General features: G+C 45.1%; 1 protein-coding gene across 1 annotated transcript in view; it reads right to left on the bottom strand.

Moving 5' to 3' along the window:
- Positions 1-1014: 1014 nt before the first annotated feature.
- PAQR8 (progestin and adipoQ receptor family member 8) overlaps positions 1015-20333 on the bottom strand; it is a 35677-nt gene continuing 16358 nt past the window's right edge. The window contains exon 2 of the mRNA XM_022582110.2: positions 1015-3657. Within this exon, the coding sequence (XP_022437818.1) occupies positions 2574-3638 (1065 nt within the window). The 5' untranslated portion in view covers positions 3639-3657 and the 3' untranslated portion in view covers positions 1015-2573. The remainder of the gene's footprint in view (positions 3658-20333) is intronic.

Below are 20333 nucleotides of genomic sequence, written 5' to 3' on the forward strand. Positions count from 1 at the left end.
AAGAGTTTAGTGTCTCTCTGTACGTATCTTGTCACAGACGAATAAGTGTGCAGACCGGCACTGGGCTGCGGATGGCGTTGGAAGATCACTGCTATACCTTGTATTTTCTCCCTTAAAAAATACCTGCATTTGGCCTAAAGATCTCTGCCCACCATGGCCACCACGGTTACATGCAAGAGCTTGCCTTACATCTTCCTTCCAATTTTTAAAAGAAGATAGCCTCTGAATCCATAATTACCGACATTTCAGACACTTTCTCATCTCCATTTAAACTGACCCTCGGGCTTCCCTGGTGGTGCAGTGGTTGAGAGTCCGCCTGCCGATGCAGGGGACACGGGTTCGTGCCCTGGTCCGGGAAGATCCCACATGCCGCGGAGCGGCTGGGCCCGTAAGCCATGGCCGCTGAGCCTGTGCGTCCGGAGCCTGTGCTCCGCAACGGGAGAGGCCACAACAGTGAGGGGCCCGCGTACCGCAAAAAAAAAAACTGACCCTCTACTTGCAGTGTTGTGTGACACAACTTTCCATTCCCTTGTTCATCAGTTCAACCGGTTTGGTGTTGCTCACTTTATTGGCGGTGAATTTGGCCTGGATGCCAGAAGCTCGTGTAAGACACTTGGGTAGCACAGAAGTTCAGGTATTTGAGGATTCCCAGGAGAAATCCATCTAGGAAAACAACATAACTGACAAGACATATGCTTGCTTTTTTTTTTGGCCACCCCATGGCATGCAGGATCTTAGTTCCCCAGCCAGGGATTGAACCCGCACCCCCTGCAGTGGAAGCAGGGTGTCTTAACCGCTGGACTGCCAGGGAAGTCCCGACATATGCTTTCTTGATATAAAGATTACAGGAAAGGCTCAGTTGAATTTTTCCCTCCAAAATACAGGTTGGAAGAGTCTTCTGATGGATAAGCAATTCTGATATTCATAAGTTTTTTCATCCATGGTTTGGAAGGCAATTAATTCTTTTTTTCTTATCCCTATAACCCCAAACTGAAAATTCCACAAGGCCATGTATTAAGTGTATTAAGTTCGTACATTTCCATTTATAAGGCACAAACTCTACACATCTCTCAAGAGAAAGGAAGAAAACAAAGATATGAAGACAACAAAGTAATCTAGGAAGAGAGGAGGTTCATCAAACTGGAATGAAAACCCACCTCCCTTTTTAGTAAACAGACCTTATATTGATAGGAAATACAGCCTCTGGGGAGGGTTCCAATGCAGCCCCCTTCACTGGATCAGTGCAGAAGGCAGTCCTCAGGGGGGCTGCGTGGCCAGAACACATCAACCGCAAGCCCCCCCTACCCCATAGAAGCTGCTGGGCAGCTATGTCCTAAACAGAACATTCTGGCTACAGGGTGCCCAGTTCACCATCCTCACCCAAAGGAGCCTTCAGGGACCAATCCACCATGAATGCACACATGTGCCTGTCCTGGGGCTTGATTAATTTAAGCTGCTCTAAGCTGAGGTACAACTGCCTCCCCGAGGACCTGAACTAGGGTAGTTATGCGGGTCCGCATCTATTTAAGAGGCTGGACCTTGAGTTCCTCTTGAAATAATCAGATCCCTAGTGGGACTCTCAGAACCAATTCACGCTACCAGGGGCTTTTTGAACATGCTGGTCAAAATCTGGAGAAGATGCTCTGGAGAAAGCTCCAGATCTTCTGGCATGTAAGGCAGCCCTAATAGATCTCAAGTAATCCTGCAACGCACAGGTATAAACCAGAAGGGTCCCATGACACCAAACGGTATCCATGCTTGCTGGCTGGACCTCCTGATGGCTCTTGGCACTGTATTTCCTACTACCGTTTCCATTAGTATTATATGAGAGTAAGTTTCCTGAATGTCCCCATGGATCCAAGCATTTCCTGGAAGTATGACTGCTTCATCGTCCTCTCTATCATCATGCAAGGTACAGATGGGAGTGAACAGCACTTGGGAGAAAACAGCCAGGCAGACATCATCCTGAGAAAAGGGTCAGTGCTAGAGTGGGCCAGAGAAGGGACCGGAAGTGAGACGAACCGAGTAATTCATGAGGTCTGAGGGTTTTACAGAATCTTCTTGAAGATTCTGACTTCTCCACCCAGGACGATCTGAAATCCAAATGAAATCGGGTCCTTGGGTCAATGTACCCAATTACCAAAGACCAGCATCATAGAAGAATGCTCATTTCAATACAGTGTGGTCTAGCCACCTCCTAACTTCTCCAGTCCAGTTGGATTATCCCTTTACACCAGGCCTTGCCCCTGGCGGCCACAGTCGGAATTCTACTAAATTTTCAGGCATGAAGATGGTTCTTAATTCAGTGTCCGATGAATTTTAGCCAAGGTCCCTTCCCTTCCTGTGTCTCGTAAGGCTACAGCCCAGAGGATAAAGGGATACTTTCATTCACAACAATAACAGCAAAACTCTTGGACCCTTTGGCTTCCTAATGCCATAGCCATAGCCACCCTTGGAAATACGTACTCATTTAAAAGCCTGCTCTAAAAAACAAAAAGTCAACTCCTACTGCTGATTCAGGTTTTCCCCAAATCATATCAGGCCAACTCCACACCGCACCCCACCTGCCGGCCTCAAGAATCTTTCTTGGTCAGTCTGGCCTTGATTTTTTGCCTCAAGAAGGCTGCAGTGGCTGCACTGCAGGTGACCAAGAAGAAGAAGGAGAGGCAGGCCATGTAGATGGACAGGGGGCTGTGGCGTTGCAGGAAGATCTCCTGTCGCCCCCTGTAGTCTAGGAGGATGGCCTCCAGCTGGGACAGTGTGCAGACAGACAGAAAGGCGTGGAAGATCTGATGCCCGTGGCCCACGATGTCACAGGAACCCGGGAAGTACTTCTCTGGAACCGGGCAGGAGAAGAAGTAGGCACTGACCAGGAAGAAGACAATCTGCAGGGAGTGGTACCAGACCGCCTGCTCCTGGCAGCCAGACAGGTGGCACAGAACCACGCGATGTGCCACGGGGCTGATGTCCAGGATGAAGGCCAGCCCCGCCGGCACCACCTGACAGATCTTCCTCATGACTGGGTAAGGCCTGCGGTACCGGTACTTAGCGTAGCAGCAGCCGGCGCAAGATAACCAGCCACAGAAGGCGGCTGCGGGCAGGAAGAAAAGCCAGAAGTGCTCGTACCAGGCCTGGTCGGAGGTGTAGAAGAAGTGGACCAGGGCACTGCCGTACTGGTAAACGCTCACGCCCACATAGTCCACAAAGTAGAAGGTGTAGTGGGAGAGCTCGGACTTGGACTGCAGCAGGTGGGCCAGGAGGCTGAAGGTGAGGTAAGTGATGGAGGACAGGACGTAGAGGAGCAGGGGCAGGGCGTGGGCAGAGGTCCACGGCAGGCCCTCGGCCTCCACAAAGGCCCAGAACCGCAAGAGGACGGCCAGAGCCGCCAGCAAGTGGGTCCAGACGTTGACCACCTCGTTGTGTTTCTGGAAGAGGCTGAAGAAGTAGTAACGCCACTCGTGGCCGGTGGGGCGGTACCCAGCATGGATGTAGGGCTCCCGGAAGAGCTGGGGCACGTCAGTCTCCAGGACGGTGCCGGGCATCTTGGGCAGCCCATCCTCCAAAATCTTGGGCAGGCGGCGCAGATGCTGTCCACTCACGGACAGGGTGCTCAGACGCTCCAGGATGGCAGTCGTCATGGCTACACGGGGATGCAACCTACAGGAAACAAGAGTAAAATGGGCAAAGATGCGGTGAGGGGCTGCTGAGCAAAGACAGCGAGGGAACTATGGGTGTGCTAGTGCAGCTGGGGAGGCGGGACTGCAGACAACTTCTTTGAGCCTCCTTTTTTTTTTCGTATGTAGAATAATAGAGTTGGACCAAGATCGCTTACTGCTCTGACATTCTGACTTTGTCTCTACTGCTCACTACAGTGTGAGGCAAAGTCACATCTTGTAAAATGGGAATGTCAGTCACCCCATTTTAATGACATCTAGAAGGTAAGTGAGGGTACCTTTAAAGCTTTCGAGTTTGCTAGATGACATTAAAATGTAACCCTCAGGCCTTCCCTGGTGGCGCAGTGGCTAAGAATCCGCCTGCCAATGCAGGGGACACGGGTTCAAGCCCTGGTCCGGGAAGATCCCACATGCTGCAGAGCAACTAAGCCCATACGCCACAACTACTAAGCCTGCGGTCCAGGGCACATGAGCCACAACTACTGAGCCCACATGCCACAACTACTGAAACCCATGTGCCTAGAGCCCATGCTCTGCAACAAGAGAAGCCACTGCAATAAGAAGCCTGCACACCACAATGAAAGAGTAGCCCCCGCTCGCCGCAAGTTGAGAAAGCCTGTGCGCAGCAATGAAGACCCGACATGGCCAAAAATAAATTAATTAATTAATTATTTTTTAAAAATCACAGTGGGGCTTCCCTGGTGGTGCAGTGGTTGAGAATCTGCCTGCCAATGCAGGGGACACGGGTTCGAACCCTGGTCTGGGAGGATCCCACATGCCGCGGAGCAACTAGGTCCGTGTGCCACAACTACTGAGCCTGCGCGTCTGGAGCCTGTGCTCCGCAACAAGAGGGGCCGCGATAGTGAGAGGCCCGCGCACCGCGATGAACAGTGGCCCCCGCTTGCCACAACTAGAGAAAGCCCTCGCACGGAAACGAAGACCCAACACAGCAAAAATTAATTAATTAATTAATAAACTCCTACCGCCAACGTAAAAAAAAAAAATCACAGTGAGCTACCAACACAAACTCACTAAAAATCGCTCAAATAAAAAAAAATGTAATCATCAGACAGGCTCTATCAGTACAAAAGTTTTTTTTTTTTTTAAGGAACGGTATAGCAAGAGACACTGTTCCATTTTATTTATAACAGTAAGAAATTGGAAAGAACTTCCTTGTTCAACAATAGGAAACTGGTTTTAAAAAATCATAGAACCATAATTTAAGCCATAAACAGAATTGTGAGCAAACAATAGAAATATGTTGTGAATGTATTTAATGACATGAAAAGATCTAGCTGTATATTCATTGTCTATTATCCCAATGTCTTCCTAGTGGAACCTAGTAGTTTTCTCTCTTCAAATCTCCTATACTTCTTCATCCATCCTCACTCAGCCTAACCTTCTTCCTATTTTATTGAGAAAATGCAATCAGTCAGAAGAGACTTCTGCAATCTACTATCACAACATTTACCCACCAGCCAGCATTTCTGTCACATATGCTCCTCCCGTTTCAATGGCTGGAACCATCTTGGTGAAGACCGACCCTTCACTTAGACATTATATTCTGTCCCTTGGCGCCATCCATTGTAGAGTTGCACATCATTGTAATGACACAAGAGGGCGCTTTAAATGAGGGATCTTGTAAACCACTCCAAATCAAGTCTCAAATAGTCTTGAACTGGCAAAGACAAAAGCACTCTTCATCCATACAAAGCTTTTTTATGTATTTTATTTAGTATGAAGTATTATATCGAAATACAAAAATTATCAATGTTGATATTAGTAATGAGAGCCTACATTTCTTGAGCACCTAATCTTAAATTACCCACTAATTTCACTGGGAACTTGAAAATCTGAGATAAGCAATAGTTACTTGAACCTCAAGGTCAAATGAGTCATCAATCCGGTTGGTAAAAACCAAGGCATATTCTGGGAAATCTTTTTTTTATAATTAATTAATTAATTAATTTTTGGCTGTGTTGGGTCTTCGTTGCTGCACGCAGGCTTTCTCTAGTTGTGGCGAGCGGGGGCTACTCTTCGTTGTGGTGCATAGGCTTCTCATTGCAGTGGCTGCTCTTGTTGCGGAGCACGGGCTCTAGGTATGCAGGCTTCAGTAGTTGTGGCACACAGGCTCAGTAGTTGTGGCTCGTGGGCTCTGGAGCGCAGGCTCAGTAGTTGTGGTGCACGGGCTTAGTTGCTCCACTGCATGTGGGATCTTCCCGGACCAGGGCTCAAACCTGTGTCCCCCGCATTGGCAGGTGGATTCCTAACCACTGTGCCACCAGGAAAGCCCTATCCTGAGAAATCTTATGAGCTGAACAAAATTAACATGTAGCCTAAATTTAATGAAATCTAATTGCAAAGACTGTGTGTGTATTTTTTTTTTTAATTATGCTCTGGAAAGCAAGTGGTTTTGGACTTGCCTCTCCTGAGAACCCAAATCTGTATGCAACAAATTTCAGCCCTCACAAATGTTTAACGGGCTTCCCTGGTGGCGCAGTGGTTGAGAATCCGCCAAGGACATGGCAGAAGTGTCTGTGTGAGAGGTACCAGAGGCAGAAAAGGGGGCCGATGGTGGAACCCTGGGGACAGACGCCACAGTTGACAGGGTGATGGAAGAAGAAAGCAGAGGCGGCACCACAGAGGGCGGTGTCACTTAAGCCAGGAGAGGAGGTACCGGTCTATAGCAAGAGTCCCCCGAGCTCAGGTGACATAAGGATTGAACAAGCAAAATCTCCAGGGATGGGGTTTCCCTGGTGGCGCAGTGGTTGAGAGTCCGCCTGCCGATGCAGGGGACACGGGTTCGTGCCCCGGTACGGGAAGATCCCACATGCCGCGGAGCGGCTGGTCCCGTGAGCCATGGCCGCTGAGCCTGCGCGTCCGGAGCCTGTGCTCCGCAACGGGAGAGGCCACAGCAGTGAGAAGCCCGCGTACCGCAAAAAAAAAAAACAAAAAAAAAAACCTCCACGGATGAGAAACCTCCCCTCTTCCTTCTGCAACATCAAACCTAAACTCCCTTCGCTAATGCCACGCCACCCGCCGCACTCACTTCCTCTGTCTTCCGCATGCTGCTCGTGGGCCCACAGAGGCCGTAGCATCCTGGGTCGTGTTCTGCCCCTTTCCTGGAAGGCCCGCCCCTCACCCCTTCACATGTGTAAGTCCTATCCTCCCAAGAGCAGCTCTGCTCCGTAGAGGCCTGTTTGTATTTCTCTCCACTTAACACTCCGTTACGTGCAGTCTGGTGGTGGCTGTTGATTCGTGAAGTTTGACTCTTCTTGTAAGCGGCTTGAGGTGGGTGGTCTTATTTTATTCTTCCTCTGTGGCCTTGGTAGCCTGGAATATTGTTGAGCAGACAGTCCTTGCTCTGAAAAAGCTCTATGGTTGATCCACATTCTTTTTTTTTAAATTATTAATTAATTTATTTTTGGCTGTGTTGGGCCTTAGTTGCTGCACGCAGGCTTTCTCTTCAGCCAGGCCCTGTTATCATAGGATCCCCAAATACATGCCTCCAGCCAGATCTTTCCTGAGTTTGGATTCAAATATCCAGCAGCTGTGGTTTTGTCCAACTGAATATCCCACGGGCATTTCAAACTCAACCTCTTCAGCCTCCTCCTTCAGCCCAGACTTGACCTGTCCCTACCTCTGATCAGTCATGGAGGCCTGTTGATTTTATCTCAACGTTTCTGGAATCCACTTGTCCTTTCCATTTCTACCGCTCCCCCTTGATTTGGGCCTTCAAGATGAACTTGTGTTGATGAGGAAAACAGCAGTCTCATAACTGACCTTTCTTCCTCAAGAGATGGTTCCCCCACCTCATATCCCCAAACCCGCCCTCTGGTCTCCAAACCACTTCACGGTGATAGTTTAAAAGCGGAGACTGATCACTACTCCCCTCCCCAAAGTCCCTCAAGAGCGCACCATTGTTTACCACACAAACTCTCAGCCCGTGCAAACAGGCCCTTCTGTAGACCTCCTTCCCAGGTCCTATTCCAGCCTCCTTTCCCAGAGCCCACACCCAGGCCACTTGGATGGCTTGGATCATAACACTGGAGTTTTTCAAAGGTACAACACTCTCTATCTCCCCTGTATGCTTCTGCACACAAGGGCGGCTCCAGCAACCCCAGCTCATCAACACTCTGCCCAGGCGCCAGCTCTGCCTGTGGGCTTTCCTAACCCCAGGCTGGATGAGGGTGCCCCACCTACCCTGGCCTTGCCTCCCCATCACACTTCTCTCCTGGGGCCCTGACCCTTGGTGATGAGCTCACTTCCCACCACACCCGGCTGCTTTAAGGGCAGGGGCTGTGTGGCATGCGAGTTCCTATGTCTAAGATGATATGTGGCATATAAAATAATCATACACCTAATCACGATTTACTGAACAAATAGTTCTTTAGGCCCAGACGTATGGCACCAATTTCCTTCTGTTCTGCCAGGTTAAGGGACAAAAAGAAATAATGGTTTGCAAGTCGGGAAGTCTGGCTGTTAATATTTGCTCTACACAATGAGCTATGTGGCCATGCCCAAGACATTCAGCTACTCAGGGTCATTTTCCTCATAAACAAGGGTGGGTGGGAGATGATTTCCTGTCTCTCTACCTCTCAGGAAATAAAGAGTGTGGATAATAATAAAATGGGCAGTAGCTGAATGATGCTTTGAAAAGGCAAACCATGCACATTAAAGTACCAGCAATATTTGAACTAAAGAACGCACAGAAGGGTTATAATTCAGTAATAAATATATATTTTTTTTCTACCTTATAATTGATTTTAATGCAATCTTTGAAAATTGAAAAGGAATTGAATGTTTTTGGTTACATTTCTGGGATTCTTCCAACTGCTTTATTAAGAGCTTTAATTAGATTTAGATTATAATGGGATTGGAATTAAAAGTTTTATTTCTTGAGTACAACAACGTCTACACCATGAATTCAGTTAACATTCACAAGAAAGTGTTATAAAATGTTACATCATGCCTTGGACTATTTAGGGGTCCAATCTTAAAGTTTTATCTCAGGTCCTCCTTTAAAACTATTAATAATGCTAATAGTTTTACACCTAGAGTATGCCGTCTAAAAAAACGAAAAGCTCCATGTTTGCGAAACGGACATAGTTTGGTACTGATGACATTTTATCTGGAGGCCAAATAGAGGACTCTAAAGCAATGGTGTTCCCTGATCTATTACAAGGGCCCTATGGGAACTGACCACAAACTTGGAATAGCTGATTCCCTGGAGAAGCCCTGGATGAGGAATTAGCAGTTCCAGCTCTACCACTGACTATGGGATTTTAGGCAAACCACTCAACTTCTCTACACTTGTGTCTTTGTCCATAAAACTGAGGGTATCATCTCTATACGTTCTAATGCTAAGAAATTCTATAATTCATCTGGACTATGTTTTGCTTCGTGCTGAAGATCCAGCAGTGTGCTGAAGTCACCAACAAACAGATCCTGTGACATCACTTCGTGTCACGGCCTCATGCAGATGTCAGGAAGGTGGCCTGCTGGTTGCTGGACAGAGAACAAAAGAGCAGCAATTTCCATCAAAGACAGCAGAGAAACGCTTCCAGAATCCACAGAAGCCCAGCCTCCCACAATGCTGCAAAGCCATAAATGGCTGAGAAGGAACAGAAGCCAAAATGCCAGCTTGATGCCCATTTATAAGGCCTGGAACCCTGCTGTGAGCAGCCTCTGGTCTGACCAGAGACAGAGGTGGACTTGCAGTGGCCTCAGACAACCCCAGGACCCCCTCAGTCATCCATCAAGTGAGAGGCTGCTGGGCCCACACTGATCTTTGCAGCCACATCTGCCAAGTATCCTACCACTGTTTATAAAGTCATATTTTAAAGAGCGGCAGAATCCTATTTTGAGCAGATACAATTTTAACATGGATTCAGATCCACCAACCGTTAATGCATATCCACTCCATATTTAAGAAAACCTAAAACACAAACAGCATTTCAACATCCAAAAATGGGAGATCTGATTTAATGATGATAAAATCTGTACAATAGGATACTACACACCCATTAAAATAATTATGTAGATATATTACACTTATTGTTATAGAGAGATACACAGGACATAAACGTGTGCTCTGTTTCTCACTGCAGTCTCCCCGACGCTTAGAACAGTGACTGACCAGCACATAGTAGATGCTCAACAAAGATTTGCTGAATAAATACATGAATGAAAGACATTAGTACAAGGAAGAAGCAAATTAAAAGTATGCATCCCATTTTTGTAAAGATATACCTATGGCACAGAAAAAGTATGGAATTTAAAATAAAACATTGATAGAGATATTGCTAAGTGGTGGGATGACGGGAATTTTACTTTTCATCTGGAGTCGATACTATTGTTATAATACTTTTGACGATGAATATTTACTACTTTTGTAAATGAAGTTACTGCTATTCAACAAATAGGAATATTTGACAGAAATCTGTAAAAACTGGTAAAACGATTAATTAGTACAGTTAATTAGTACATCCTCCCCCCCACCTGCCAAAACACCCCAGCATTATAAAGGAATACATACTTATTTGTATTATTCTGTGGATTTTGAGCTCAACTAGTTAGCAGATCATGTAATAAAGTTATTGTCAGGAGTGTCAACTAGAGAAAAAACACACAACCTAAAAGTTGAGAATTATGTTTTATTCGGGGACCTTACTGAGGACTATAGGCCAGGAGTCAGCCTCTCACATACTCTGAGGATCTGCTCCAAAGAGGTGAGGGAGGAGCCTGGATATATAGGAGTTTCTGTTGGAAAAACAACAACATGTAGTAGAACATCGCAAGATCACTGCTAATCTCGAAAAACAGACATCTCAAGTTAATGATTTTAGCGCTTTTCTATGTATGGGCAGATGCAAGAGTCTGGGCTCATTGAAATTATTCCTCTGATATGCATCTTAACTATGTAGGGTCAGTATCCAGTTTTTCTCCACCCTGAATTTCCCTCAGGGCTCACCGCAGGGGCAGCTGCAGTGGATGAGGGCTTGATGCTGGACAACATTCACTATTTACTGGAATGGCAGGCAACATTTTTTGTCCGCAGGAGTAACCTAGCTATACTTGCCACCACGGATGTAAGCTAATGGTCATGGGGCTGGGGGCGGGGGGGGTTAAAGGGGAAAAAAATGTGTAACATCTGCTGGTAAGGCAGCAATCATGTTCTCTTAGCTTGGGAAAACCAGTATATGCAATATTGTCGTAAGACTTTTCCCGCAGCGCACAAACCCAAACAGAGTTAAGAAGGGAGTCAATCCCCCACCTTGTGGGCACCTGGCGCTGCTGAACCCTGCCTATAAAAAAGGCGAGGCACACCTGTGTGCCAGTGTGCCAGGAACACATGTCACCTGGGCTCAGTGACCCCTCCACCTCTGAACCTCTTCCTCTGTGGCTCCGCCTAACATGGACAGGAGAAAGAAAAGACAGCCTTATAATTTGCTGCTCTGTCCTGGGGATTTTTCTTTCTCCAGTTGGAACTCTTAGCTGGGATTCCTTGTATTTTCTTTTTTGTTACTTCCCATCCTTCCCACATCTCAGCTCACCTCCTCACTTGAGCAGGTACTATTTTCAAAACGCATCACTACAGACCCAGAATGCACCACCCACATGCAGTAAGTAGTATCTGTGTTTAATTCTAGCGGGAGAATTTGGAGGAGCTGGGAACAGTTTAGAATGCATTGAGCAGTCTAAGGTCAATGGCCAGGCTGGCTGGTGTGGTGATTCTTTTCCTTCAGAGACTGCTTGTTTGGGTAAAGGTAAGCTCTGATGTCAGAACGGCCTGTTAATTAAAGCCTGGGGACAGGAAGCCTCCCAGGACTTTCCACAAGAGTGTAACCACTGGCTTCATTCGGCATGGTCTGGCTTCAGCTATGCAGCCTCTCGCCTGTAGGAAGCTTCATCACCTATCGGCAAACCTGCTGGGACCCGGGCCAGCCCAGGTGAACTCCGAAGAGAGCCACAGATTGCCATTGGCAGGAAATCAATACTGGAAATGTACTTTCCATAGAAGAATCTGATAACCAAGGAAAGCTGGGTTGGTGCGCTGTGTAAGGAGTTCGGCGTTTCCTAGCAATTCAACGTTAACCCCTTTGCAGCTAATGCTGTACACTCTCCTGGTGGTCCCAAGACCTCGGCTTTTTATTTGCTACCAAGAATCAAGCAGGTCGCTTCATTCTCAGTTTCTCTTTAGACAGCCTCAAGGCCTTAGTTCAATCCCACATTGGCCATGAAGTTTTCTCCAGGTCATCTTAATTTCTTTCCTCCCAGAGTGCTTACCTACCTATACTCCACACGTTTCGGTTAGCAGAACGTCTGCACTTACGTGCTACTTCCCTGCTGTGTGTGCAGAGAGCCCTCCTGGGTTGCAAGTTCCCTGAGACAGAAACACGGACTTACCCATCCTTTATTCCTCCTATCAGCAATTATCAGAGGAAAGGTGGCCCAGAATGTGTCAATGGATGATTGTTCAAAAACAGAGTGAAAGAAGACTCTCCTTTGGCCCTCTTTGCTTCTAAAGGTAAAACCGGTGAGATTTTAGACAAGGAACATGTTAGGGATTTTTCAACAGGAAACAACATCTGACTTGGATGTTGTTTATCTGGGTGTAGTTCATCCACTTGGGAGGTATCCATAACAATATTTAAATTGTTCACCGGATTTCCAATCACCAGATGACTTTTAGTCTATTTCCTCCTATCATTGGTACTTTTGTGCCCAAGAATGCCTAAGCAAAGATGCAGGGAAGGGAGGCCAGGCAGAAGAAAACTAAAGTAAAAGAACATTGAGGCAGAAGAAAACTAAAGTAAAAGAACATTGGAGCAGGAGTTAGGAGACCTAGTTTTTTATTCTCATTGCATAGAAAAAAGCAGAACAGACTGTCCTGGTTCCCTGAACAAGCCACACACTTTGCATCGCCAAGTACCCCTCTACGCCTGGCAAACCCTGGTTCTCTCTCAAATCCAGGCTCAGCTATAACCTCCTCTGTGAAGTTTAGCAACAGACTCAAGCAGAATTAATCACAACCTGTTATATCCCCTTAGCCTTATGATATAGCTGGTTGTACGTGTGCCTTCTTTACATTAAATTGTGAAATTCATTGAGTTGTACAAGGAAGTCACTCAAGGCATTAAAAAAATCTATGTTTGTGTTACTTAATTGTGAGAATAACTGAGGCATGGAGAATTTTTTTGAGTTTCCACTATTATCTTTTTATGTATATAAAAATTTGCATTTTTAATTTTAAAAAAATAATTTTTATCGAAGTATAGTTGATTTACAATGTTGTGTTAGTTTCAGGTGTACAGCAAAGTGATTCTGTTATACATACATATATATATTCTTTTTCAGATTTTTTCCATTATAGGTTATTAGAAGATATTAAATATAGTTCCCTGTGCTAACAGTAGGTCCTTGTTGGTTATCTATTTTATATATAGTAGTGTGTACGTGTTAATCCTGAACTCCCCCGCCCCAAGACACAGAGAATCGAAGTGATTTATTCACAGCTCTAAACCGAATCAGCCCTAAGGTAGAGGCACTGCTTCTGACTTTCGTGCTCAACAGCCCAGCCACCTAGGTCTCCGAAAAAGAAAGCCCATAAAACACAAATGGAATAGGAAGAGCTGGATAAGACGTGGGAGCCCGTCTGCCTGTGAGCTGACAGCAGGCTAGGAATCCTGACTTCCGCTGGGACATCTGGCTATGTTGTCCAGAGCCCTCTCCCAGGACACTCCAGGAGGCTCTCCTAAGGGAACTCCTCTCCACTATGGCCTTTTCTACAATTTGAAGGAGAAACTCATAATCAGTAGCTGAGCTGGTTAAAAATCCTTAGTCATTCCACAGGCGAGTTTCATCATAAAAGTTGATTATTCAGTTCAGACCAACAGCTGTGAACCCTCGCACTGCTCTGGTCTTCATCTCCATCCTGGTACAACCCGGCTTGCAACAAGGCGGTAGTGGTTTCTCACTCGGGGTTACTCGAGCTCCAGGATCTCAGATTTGACATTCCTCCTTCCTGATCACAATGCTCCTAATTTCCACCTGGACTATTTCCTCACACCAGTTCACACGCTCCAGGCTCCTCATAACCCCCAGCCCTTCTGTCTTACTTCACCTGCCCCACTGCCATCCCAACGTGCCAGCCCCTTTGCTTCTACCCTGGAGCACTCCACGCCTGCCACCCAGCCCCACCCTGATGACATCGAATTTTTCTGTTTCCCTCACCAGTACTGTGTACTGCTATAAAAAGGCATCAAACATTATGAGACCATGTTGTATCCGTGCCTTTTAACCTCAACAAGACTTCACTTTATCCATCTGGAGATCCCATCAGCATCTTAAGCTTTGTGTGTTTAAAACCAAACTTTTGCTGGGACTTCCCTGGCAGTCCAGTGGTTAAGACTTCACACTTCACTGCAGGAACTCACTGCAGGGGGCATGAGTTCCATCCCTGGTCAGGGAACTAAGATTCCACATGCTGAGTGGCACAGCCAAAAAAAATAAATAAAAAGCAATCAAAAAATCAAACCTCGGCTGTGCCTAGTTCTGTTACCAGTATGACCAATCTCCTGGTCACCAAGCCTTGAAATCAAAGTGAAATTTCTCCTTTTCCTCCTTCCCTCAACATTCCAGTCATCAAATCCTGCCCCCCCCCCACTTTTTGTTTAAATTGCAGTATATTCCTTCTCTCACTCCCCTGCAGGCTGGTACACTGTCCCAGCTAAACCATGATGATAACCTCCCAAACGACCTCACCTCCTCCAATCTCTGGCCACAGTTCCATCTGATTTGATTCAGCTAAAGTTCAGCTCTGATGAGGATAATGCCCCAAAGCTGCCGGGAGCCCTCTCCTCTCTGCCAAGTAAAGCTCAAATCCCTGAGGCTGCCGTCAAACTCTTCCCTGCCCTGATCCACATCCTCAACATTATCCACTGTCGATTTCATGAAGAACAAAACAGAGTGAAGACAACAGAACATGTCAGGGTGCACCTCACACATTAAGGATGAGTACTGTCATGAAACTCCTGGCTCCTAAAATAAAATAGATCTCTTACTAAGGGTCACGTTAAAGTTCGAAAACCACCGATCTATATACCATTTACTATTCCTAAACATGCCCTATGACTTTCATTTTGAAATTACAAAATACTTCAAATATACAGAAAAGTATAAAGGATGATACAACAAACAATTGCTTGTCAAATCTTATGTCATATTTACTTCAGATTTTATTTTTTAAAAAGTTTTTTAAAGGTATTTTTTAAAAAATTTTATTTATTTATTTTTGGCTGCGTTGGGTCTTTGTTGCTGTGCATGGGCTTTCTCTAGTTGCGGTGAGCGGGGGCTACTCTTCGTTGCGGTGTGCGGGCTTCTCGTTGAGGTGGCTTCTCTTGTTGCAGAGCACGGGCCCTAGGCGCCCGGGGTTCAGGAGTTGTGGCTCACGGGCTCTAGAGCACAGGCTCAGTAGTTGTGGCACACGGGCTTAGTTGCTCCGCAGCATGTGGGATCTTCCCGGACCAGGGCTGGAACCCGTGTCCCCTGCATTGGCAGGCGGATTCTTAATCACTGTGCCACCAGGGAAGCCCTACTTCAGATTTTAAAATATATTCATGATCCAGAGAAAACTCTAATTCGAAAAGATACATGCACCCAGTGTTCATAGCATTACTATTCACAATAGCCAAGACATGGAAACAACCTAAATGTCTATCAACAGATGAATGTATGAAGAATATGAGGTAAATATACAATGGAATATTACTCAGCCATAAAAAAGAATGAAATAATGCCATTTGCAGCAACATGGATGGATCTAGAGATGATCATACTAAGTGAGGTAAGCCAGAAAGACAAATACCATATATTACTTATATGTGGAATCTAAAATACGCTACAAATGAATTTATTTACAAAACAGAAACAGACTCCCAGACATAGAAACAAATGTACGGTTACCAAAAGGGAAAGGGGTGGGGGAGGGATAAATTAGGAGTTTGGGATTAGCAGACACAAACTACTATATATAAAATAGATAAGCAAAAAGGTCTTACTGTATAGCACAGGGAACTATAGTCAATATCCTGTAAATAAACCATAATGGAAAAGAATATGAAAAAGAATGTACATATATATATGTACATATATATATATATATGTTGTTCACCAGAAACTAACATAACATTGTAAATCAACTATACATCAAGTAAAAAATATACATATGCATGTATATAAATATATGCGTGTATGTGTGTGTATACATATGTATGACCGTGCGTACGCATGCCTGTATGTATCACCTATGCCTATAACGCAGGTAACTGGGACCTAGCCTCCTATAATCACTCATTCCTTTCCTTCCTCCCCAGCAGCAGCCACTATACACTGAACCTGGTGTTTTTCATTTCCACTAATGTTTTCATATGAAAACATTATGAGATTATAAAATTATATAACTACATGTAATGATATAATAAAAAATCATAAAATTAAAACTCCACGGCTTCCCTGGTGGCGCAGTGGTTAAGAACCCGCCTGCCAATGCAGGGGACACGGGTTCGAGCCCTGGTCTGGGAAGATCCCACATGCCACGGAGCAACTAAGCCCTTGCGCCAGAACTACTGAGCCTGCGCTCTAGTGCCCGCGAGCCACAACTACTGCAGCCCATGCGCCTAGAGCCCATGCTCCGCAACAAGAGAAGCCACCACAATGAGAAGCCCGCACACTGCAACGAAGAGTAGCCCCCTTTCGCGGCAACTAGAAAAAAGCCCACACGCAGCAACGAAGACCCAATGCAGCCGAAAATAAATAAATTAATGTTTAAAATTTAAAAAAAATCCATAAACTATATATATTGTTTTGGATATTTTAACCTTTATATAAATTTTGCACCTAACCTCCTGCAGCCTTCTTTCTTTCATTTAATGTTTTGTGTTTTTTCCATATTAATTGCTACATGATTCTCTGATTCATTTTCTCTGCTGAATATTTTCCAAATACCCCAATTTATTTGTCCATCCTCCTGTGGACAGACATGCAGGTTATTTCCTGTATTTGCTATGACAAACAAGGCTGCAGTGTGGTCTTCTTAGCTGTGGGTCTAGAAGGGGGATTCCCCTTCAGGTCTTAGGCCAGGCTGTTCCCTTTACCTGGAAGGGCCTCCTCCCTATCTCTACCTTAGAAAACCTCACCCATTCTTGAAGGCACCTCTCAGAGGGTGATTCCGCCACGCCTCCCAATCTACCCAAAGCAATATCCCTTACTCCTGCAACCTGCAAGTTTGTGTCACAAAATGATGTCATCACATATAACTTTGTCCTGTGGCTGTTTGGGTACTTCTATATCCCTAGCAGGCCTTACAGGCAAGCACTGTCTCATGTGGCATTAAATTCCCTCCCCGCAACTTAGAGCCTGGCACGTAGACTTGCCCAGAGTAGACCCTCAATGAATGAATGTGGGGTCCACTGAACTTTCCTTCCTTCTTTTGCTACTAAGTACTGCTATCACCACGGAATGACTTATATCTAATGACAACAGTATATACCTAAAGGGTGCTACCTTCCCATGGATTATCATTTCACCACCAGGAGAAGCCTGTCTCTTCTGTCCACACTCTGTGTCGGGAGAAAATGGATGTAGAGGGGGACACTCGGCTTGATAACCACCAAGGGCCAAATGCCTGTAGGCAGCTGCTTGTGCATAAAGATCGAGGAAAATATTCTTCCTCCTCTCTTCAAAGCTCCCAAGATATCAGGTTTATGCCAAAAATTTTATAAGAATTTTGTTCAGGGAGTTCCCTGGTGGCCAAGTGGTTAGGATTCCGGGCTTTCATTGCCGTGACCTGGGTTCAACACCTGGTCGGGGAACAGAGATCTCACAAGCCGTGTGGCATAAAAATAATTTTGTTCAGAACTAAAAGCAAACATTGGGCAGATAAGAGTGTTACCAAAACACGGGTTGGGGGGTGAGGATGCGGCTGTTTATGAGCTTGGTGCTGTGCTTCTTCAGTCAACCTATGCTCATTGCCATCAGCGTAGACAGGACCTAGAGAGGAAGTATGCTTCTCCTCCCTTCACCTCGCCCCTGCAACTTTAGCAATGACCGTGCAACTTTAGTCTGGGGAGAGAGTCGCAAACAGCATGTGTGTTTTCAGTGGCTGCTGGTGTGGCTTCAGAATCCTCGCCTGGGGCCAGGATCGTGAAGGGGCAAAGGTGCCTGATACCTACAGATGTTCATCTCCCCTCCAAGTTCAGTGCCGTGGAGGTGGGGGCATGGTGACAGATTTCTTCCTGATTCCAAAGTAGAGATTCATGCTCATTGTACTTCTTTTTGATTAGACATGGAAAAGATTAAAAAATGAGATGTGAAAAAAATCAATTCAAGAGTCCACTGCTGCAAACCTCTTTCAATTTTTTTCATGAGTACAAAGTAGTGGCTTAAATGATGGTAAGTTGATACTTCTTTATACCAGCCTCATAAATTAGTAATGTAACATGTCCAGATCACAGGATTTTTCTAAGCAGCTCACCATTCCATGCCATATGACCTACCAGATAGAGAAAAACAGAAGTAAGTACTCTTGAGCTGCACTGCCTAGTTTTGGGTTGACAGAAAGCTCAGCTGAAGCCCTGAAAATCCTAGTCTTATGGAGTTTAAAACATGTATTGGAAATGGGCTAAACAACATGCAAACTTAGGTGTAATTAAAAAATCAAACTCCTGACTGTTGTTTCTAGGTTATGGAGTTTGACTGTAGAAAGGGCCAAGTATAAGAACAACCATTTCTCTTTACTGTAATATAACCTCAAGTCTCAGATGACATCTGATTATAATCTGTGCAAAGTGCTACCGGAGTGCCTGGATTGTTTTTCCAGTTGAGTTGAAATGCCCATGTCCACAGTTTCTGCGTCAGCTGCCCACCGCTCGTGAACTTTACAGATACACACCACGTACGTGATCATTGCCCGGGCCTCGCCACACATCATCTGGGGGCCCTGGACGATCTAGACACCGACTGTAATCACAGCCGAGGGACAGACAACTCCTTCCAGGCCTTGCTCAAATCTCACCTTCTCAAGGAGGTGCAGACAAAAAATGTTGCCTGCCATTCCAGTAAACAATGAATGCTGCCCACCAGCAAGCTGTCAGTCACTGCAGCCCCCACTACAGTGAGACTTGAGGGGAATTCAGGGTGGAGAAAAACAGGATACTGGCCCTACAGAGTTAAGATGTACATCTACGGAATAATTTCAATGAGCCCAGACTCTTGTATCTTCCCATAGATAGAAAAACACTGAAATCATTAACTTGAGATGTCTGGTTTTTGTGACTAGCAGTGATCTTTTGATGTTCAACTACGTGTTTTGTTTTGTTTTGAGCAAAAACTCCCATATATCCTGGCTCCTGCCTTACCTCTTTAGAGCAGATCCTCAAAGCTGTCTGAGAGGCTATCTCCTGGGTTATAGTCAGCCCTCGGTGAGGCCCCTGAATAAAACTTAACTTGCAACTTTTAGGCTGTGCATTTTTCTTCAGTCGAAAGGGGCCTTCCCACTTCCCTATTGATCTAATACTGCATTTGCACCCTCCAGAGCTCTCTAGAACCCCGATACTCTGCTTTACTCTTTTTTTGGTTTTCTATTGTACTTTTCACCTTGTGACCTAATGTATTATAGTCTTTCTCATATTTTTTAAAAAATTGTGGTACATACACCTAACATAAAATTTCCCATCTTAACCCTTTTTAGCTTACTGTTCAGTAGTGTTAAGTGCGTTCACATTGTTGTGCAACCATCACCACCATCCACCTCCAGAACTCCCTTCATCTTGCAAAACTGAAATTCTACACCCAGTAAACAACAATTCTCCAATTCCCACTTCCTCCAGCTCCTGGCAAACATCCTTCTACTTTCTGTCTCTATGAATCTGACTACTCCAGGTACCTCATATAAGTGGAATCATACAGCATTTGTCTTTTTGTGTCTTATTTCACTTAGCATAACGTCCTCCAGGTTCACCAATGTTGTAGACCATGTGTCAGAATATCCTTCCTTTTTAAGGCTGAATAATATTCATTGTATGTATATACTATATGAATATGTATATACTCATCCACTGATGTACCTTTAGGGTGCTTCCACCTTTTAGACTATTGTGAATAACACTGCTATGAATGTAAGTGTGCAAGTATTTCTTAAAGACTGCTTTCAGTTCTTATGGGTATATACTCAGAAGTGGAATTGCTGGATCATTGGTAATTCTATTTTTTAAGTTTTTGAGGAACTGCCATACCATTTTCCACAGTGAGTGCACCATTTCACATTCTCACAATAGTGCAAAAGAGTTCCAACTTCTCTGCATCCTTGTCAACACTTGTTATTTTCTGGCTATTGACTGTAGCCACTCTAATGGGTATGAGGTTAATATATTATTTTTATTTATTAAGTTTATTGTCTGTCCTAGCCCTGCTGCTGGCCCAGAATATAAGCCCCATTAGCAGAGGTATTTTTGTCTGTTTGTTCATTTATGTATCCCCTGGTACCTAGAACATTACTTGGCTTATACAAAAAGTGCTCAGTAAATATTTATTGTAAGAATGAGTGAACAAATGGATGAATGAAAGAAAGACATACTAAAAGTATACTGGCTTTTACCT

This window comes from Delphinapterus leucas, chromosome 10 (genome assembly GCF_059928025.1).
Source record: "Delphinapterus leucas isolate spDelLeu-1000000601 "Yukka" chromosome 10, BTC_Dleu_Yukka2, whole genome shotgun sequence".
In the NCBI taxonomy this organism is placed as follows: Eukaryota; Metazoa; Chordata; class Mammalia; order Artiodactyla; family Monodontidae; genus Delphinapterus; species Delphinapterus leucas.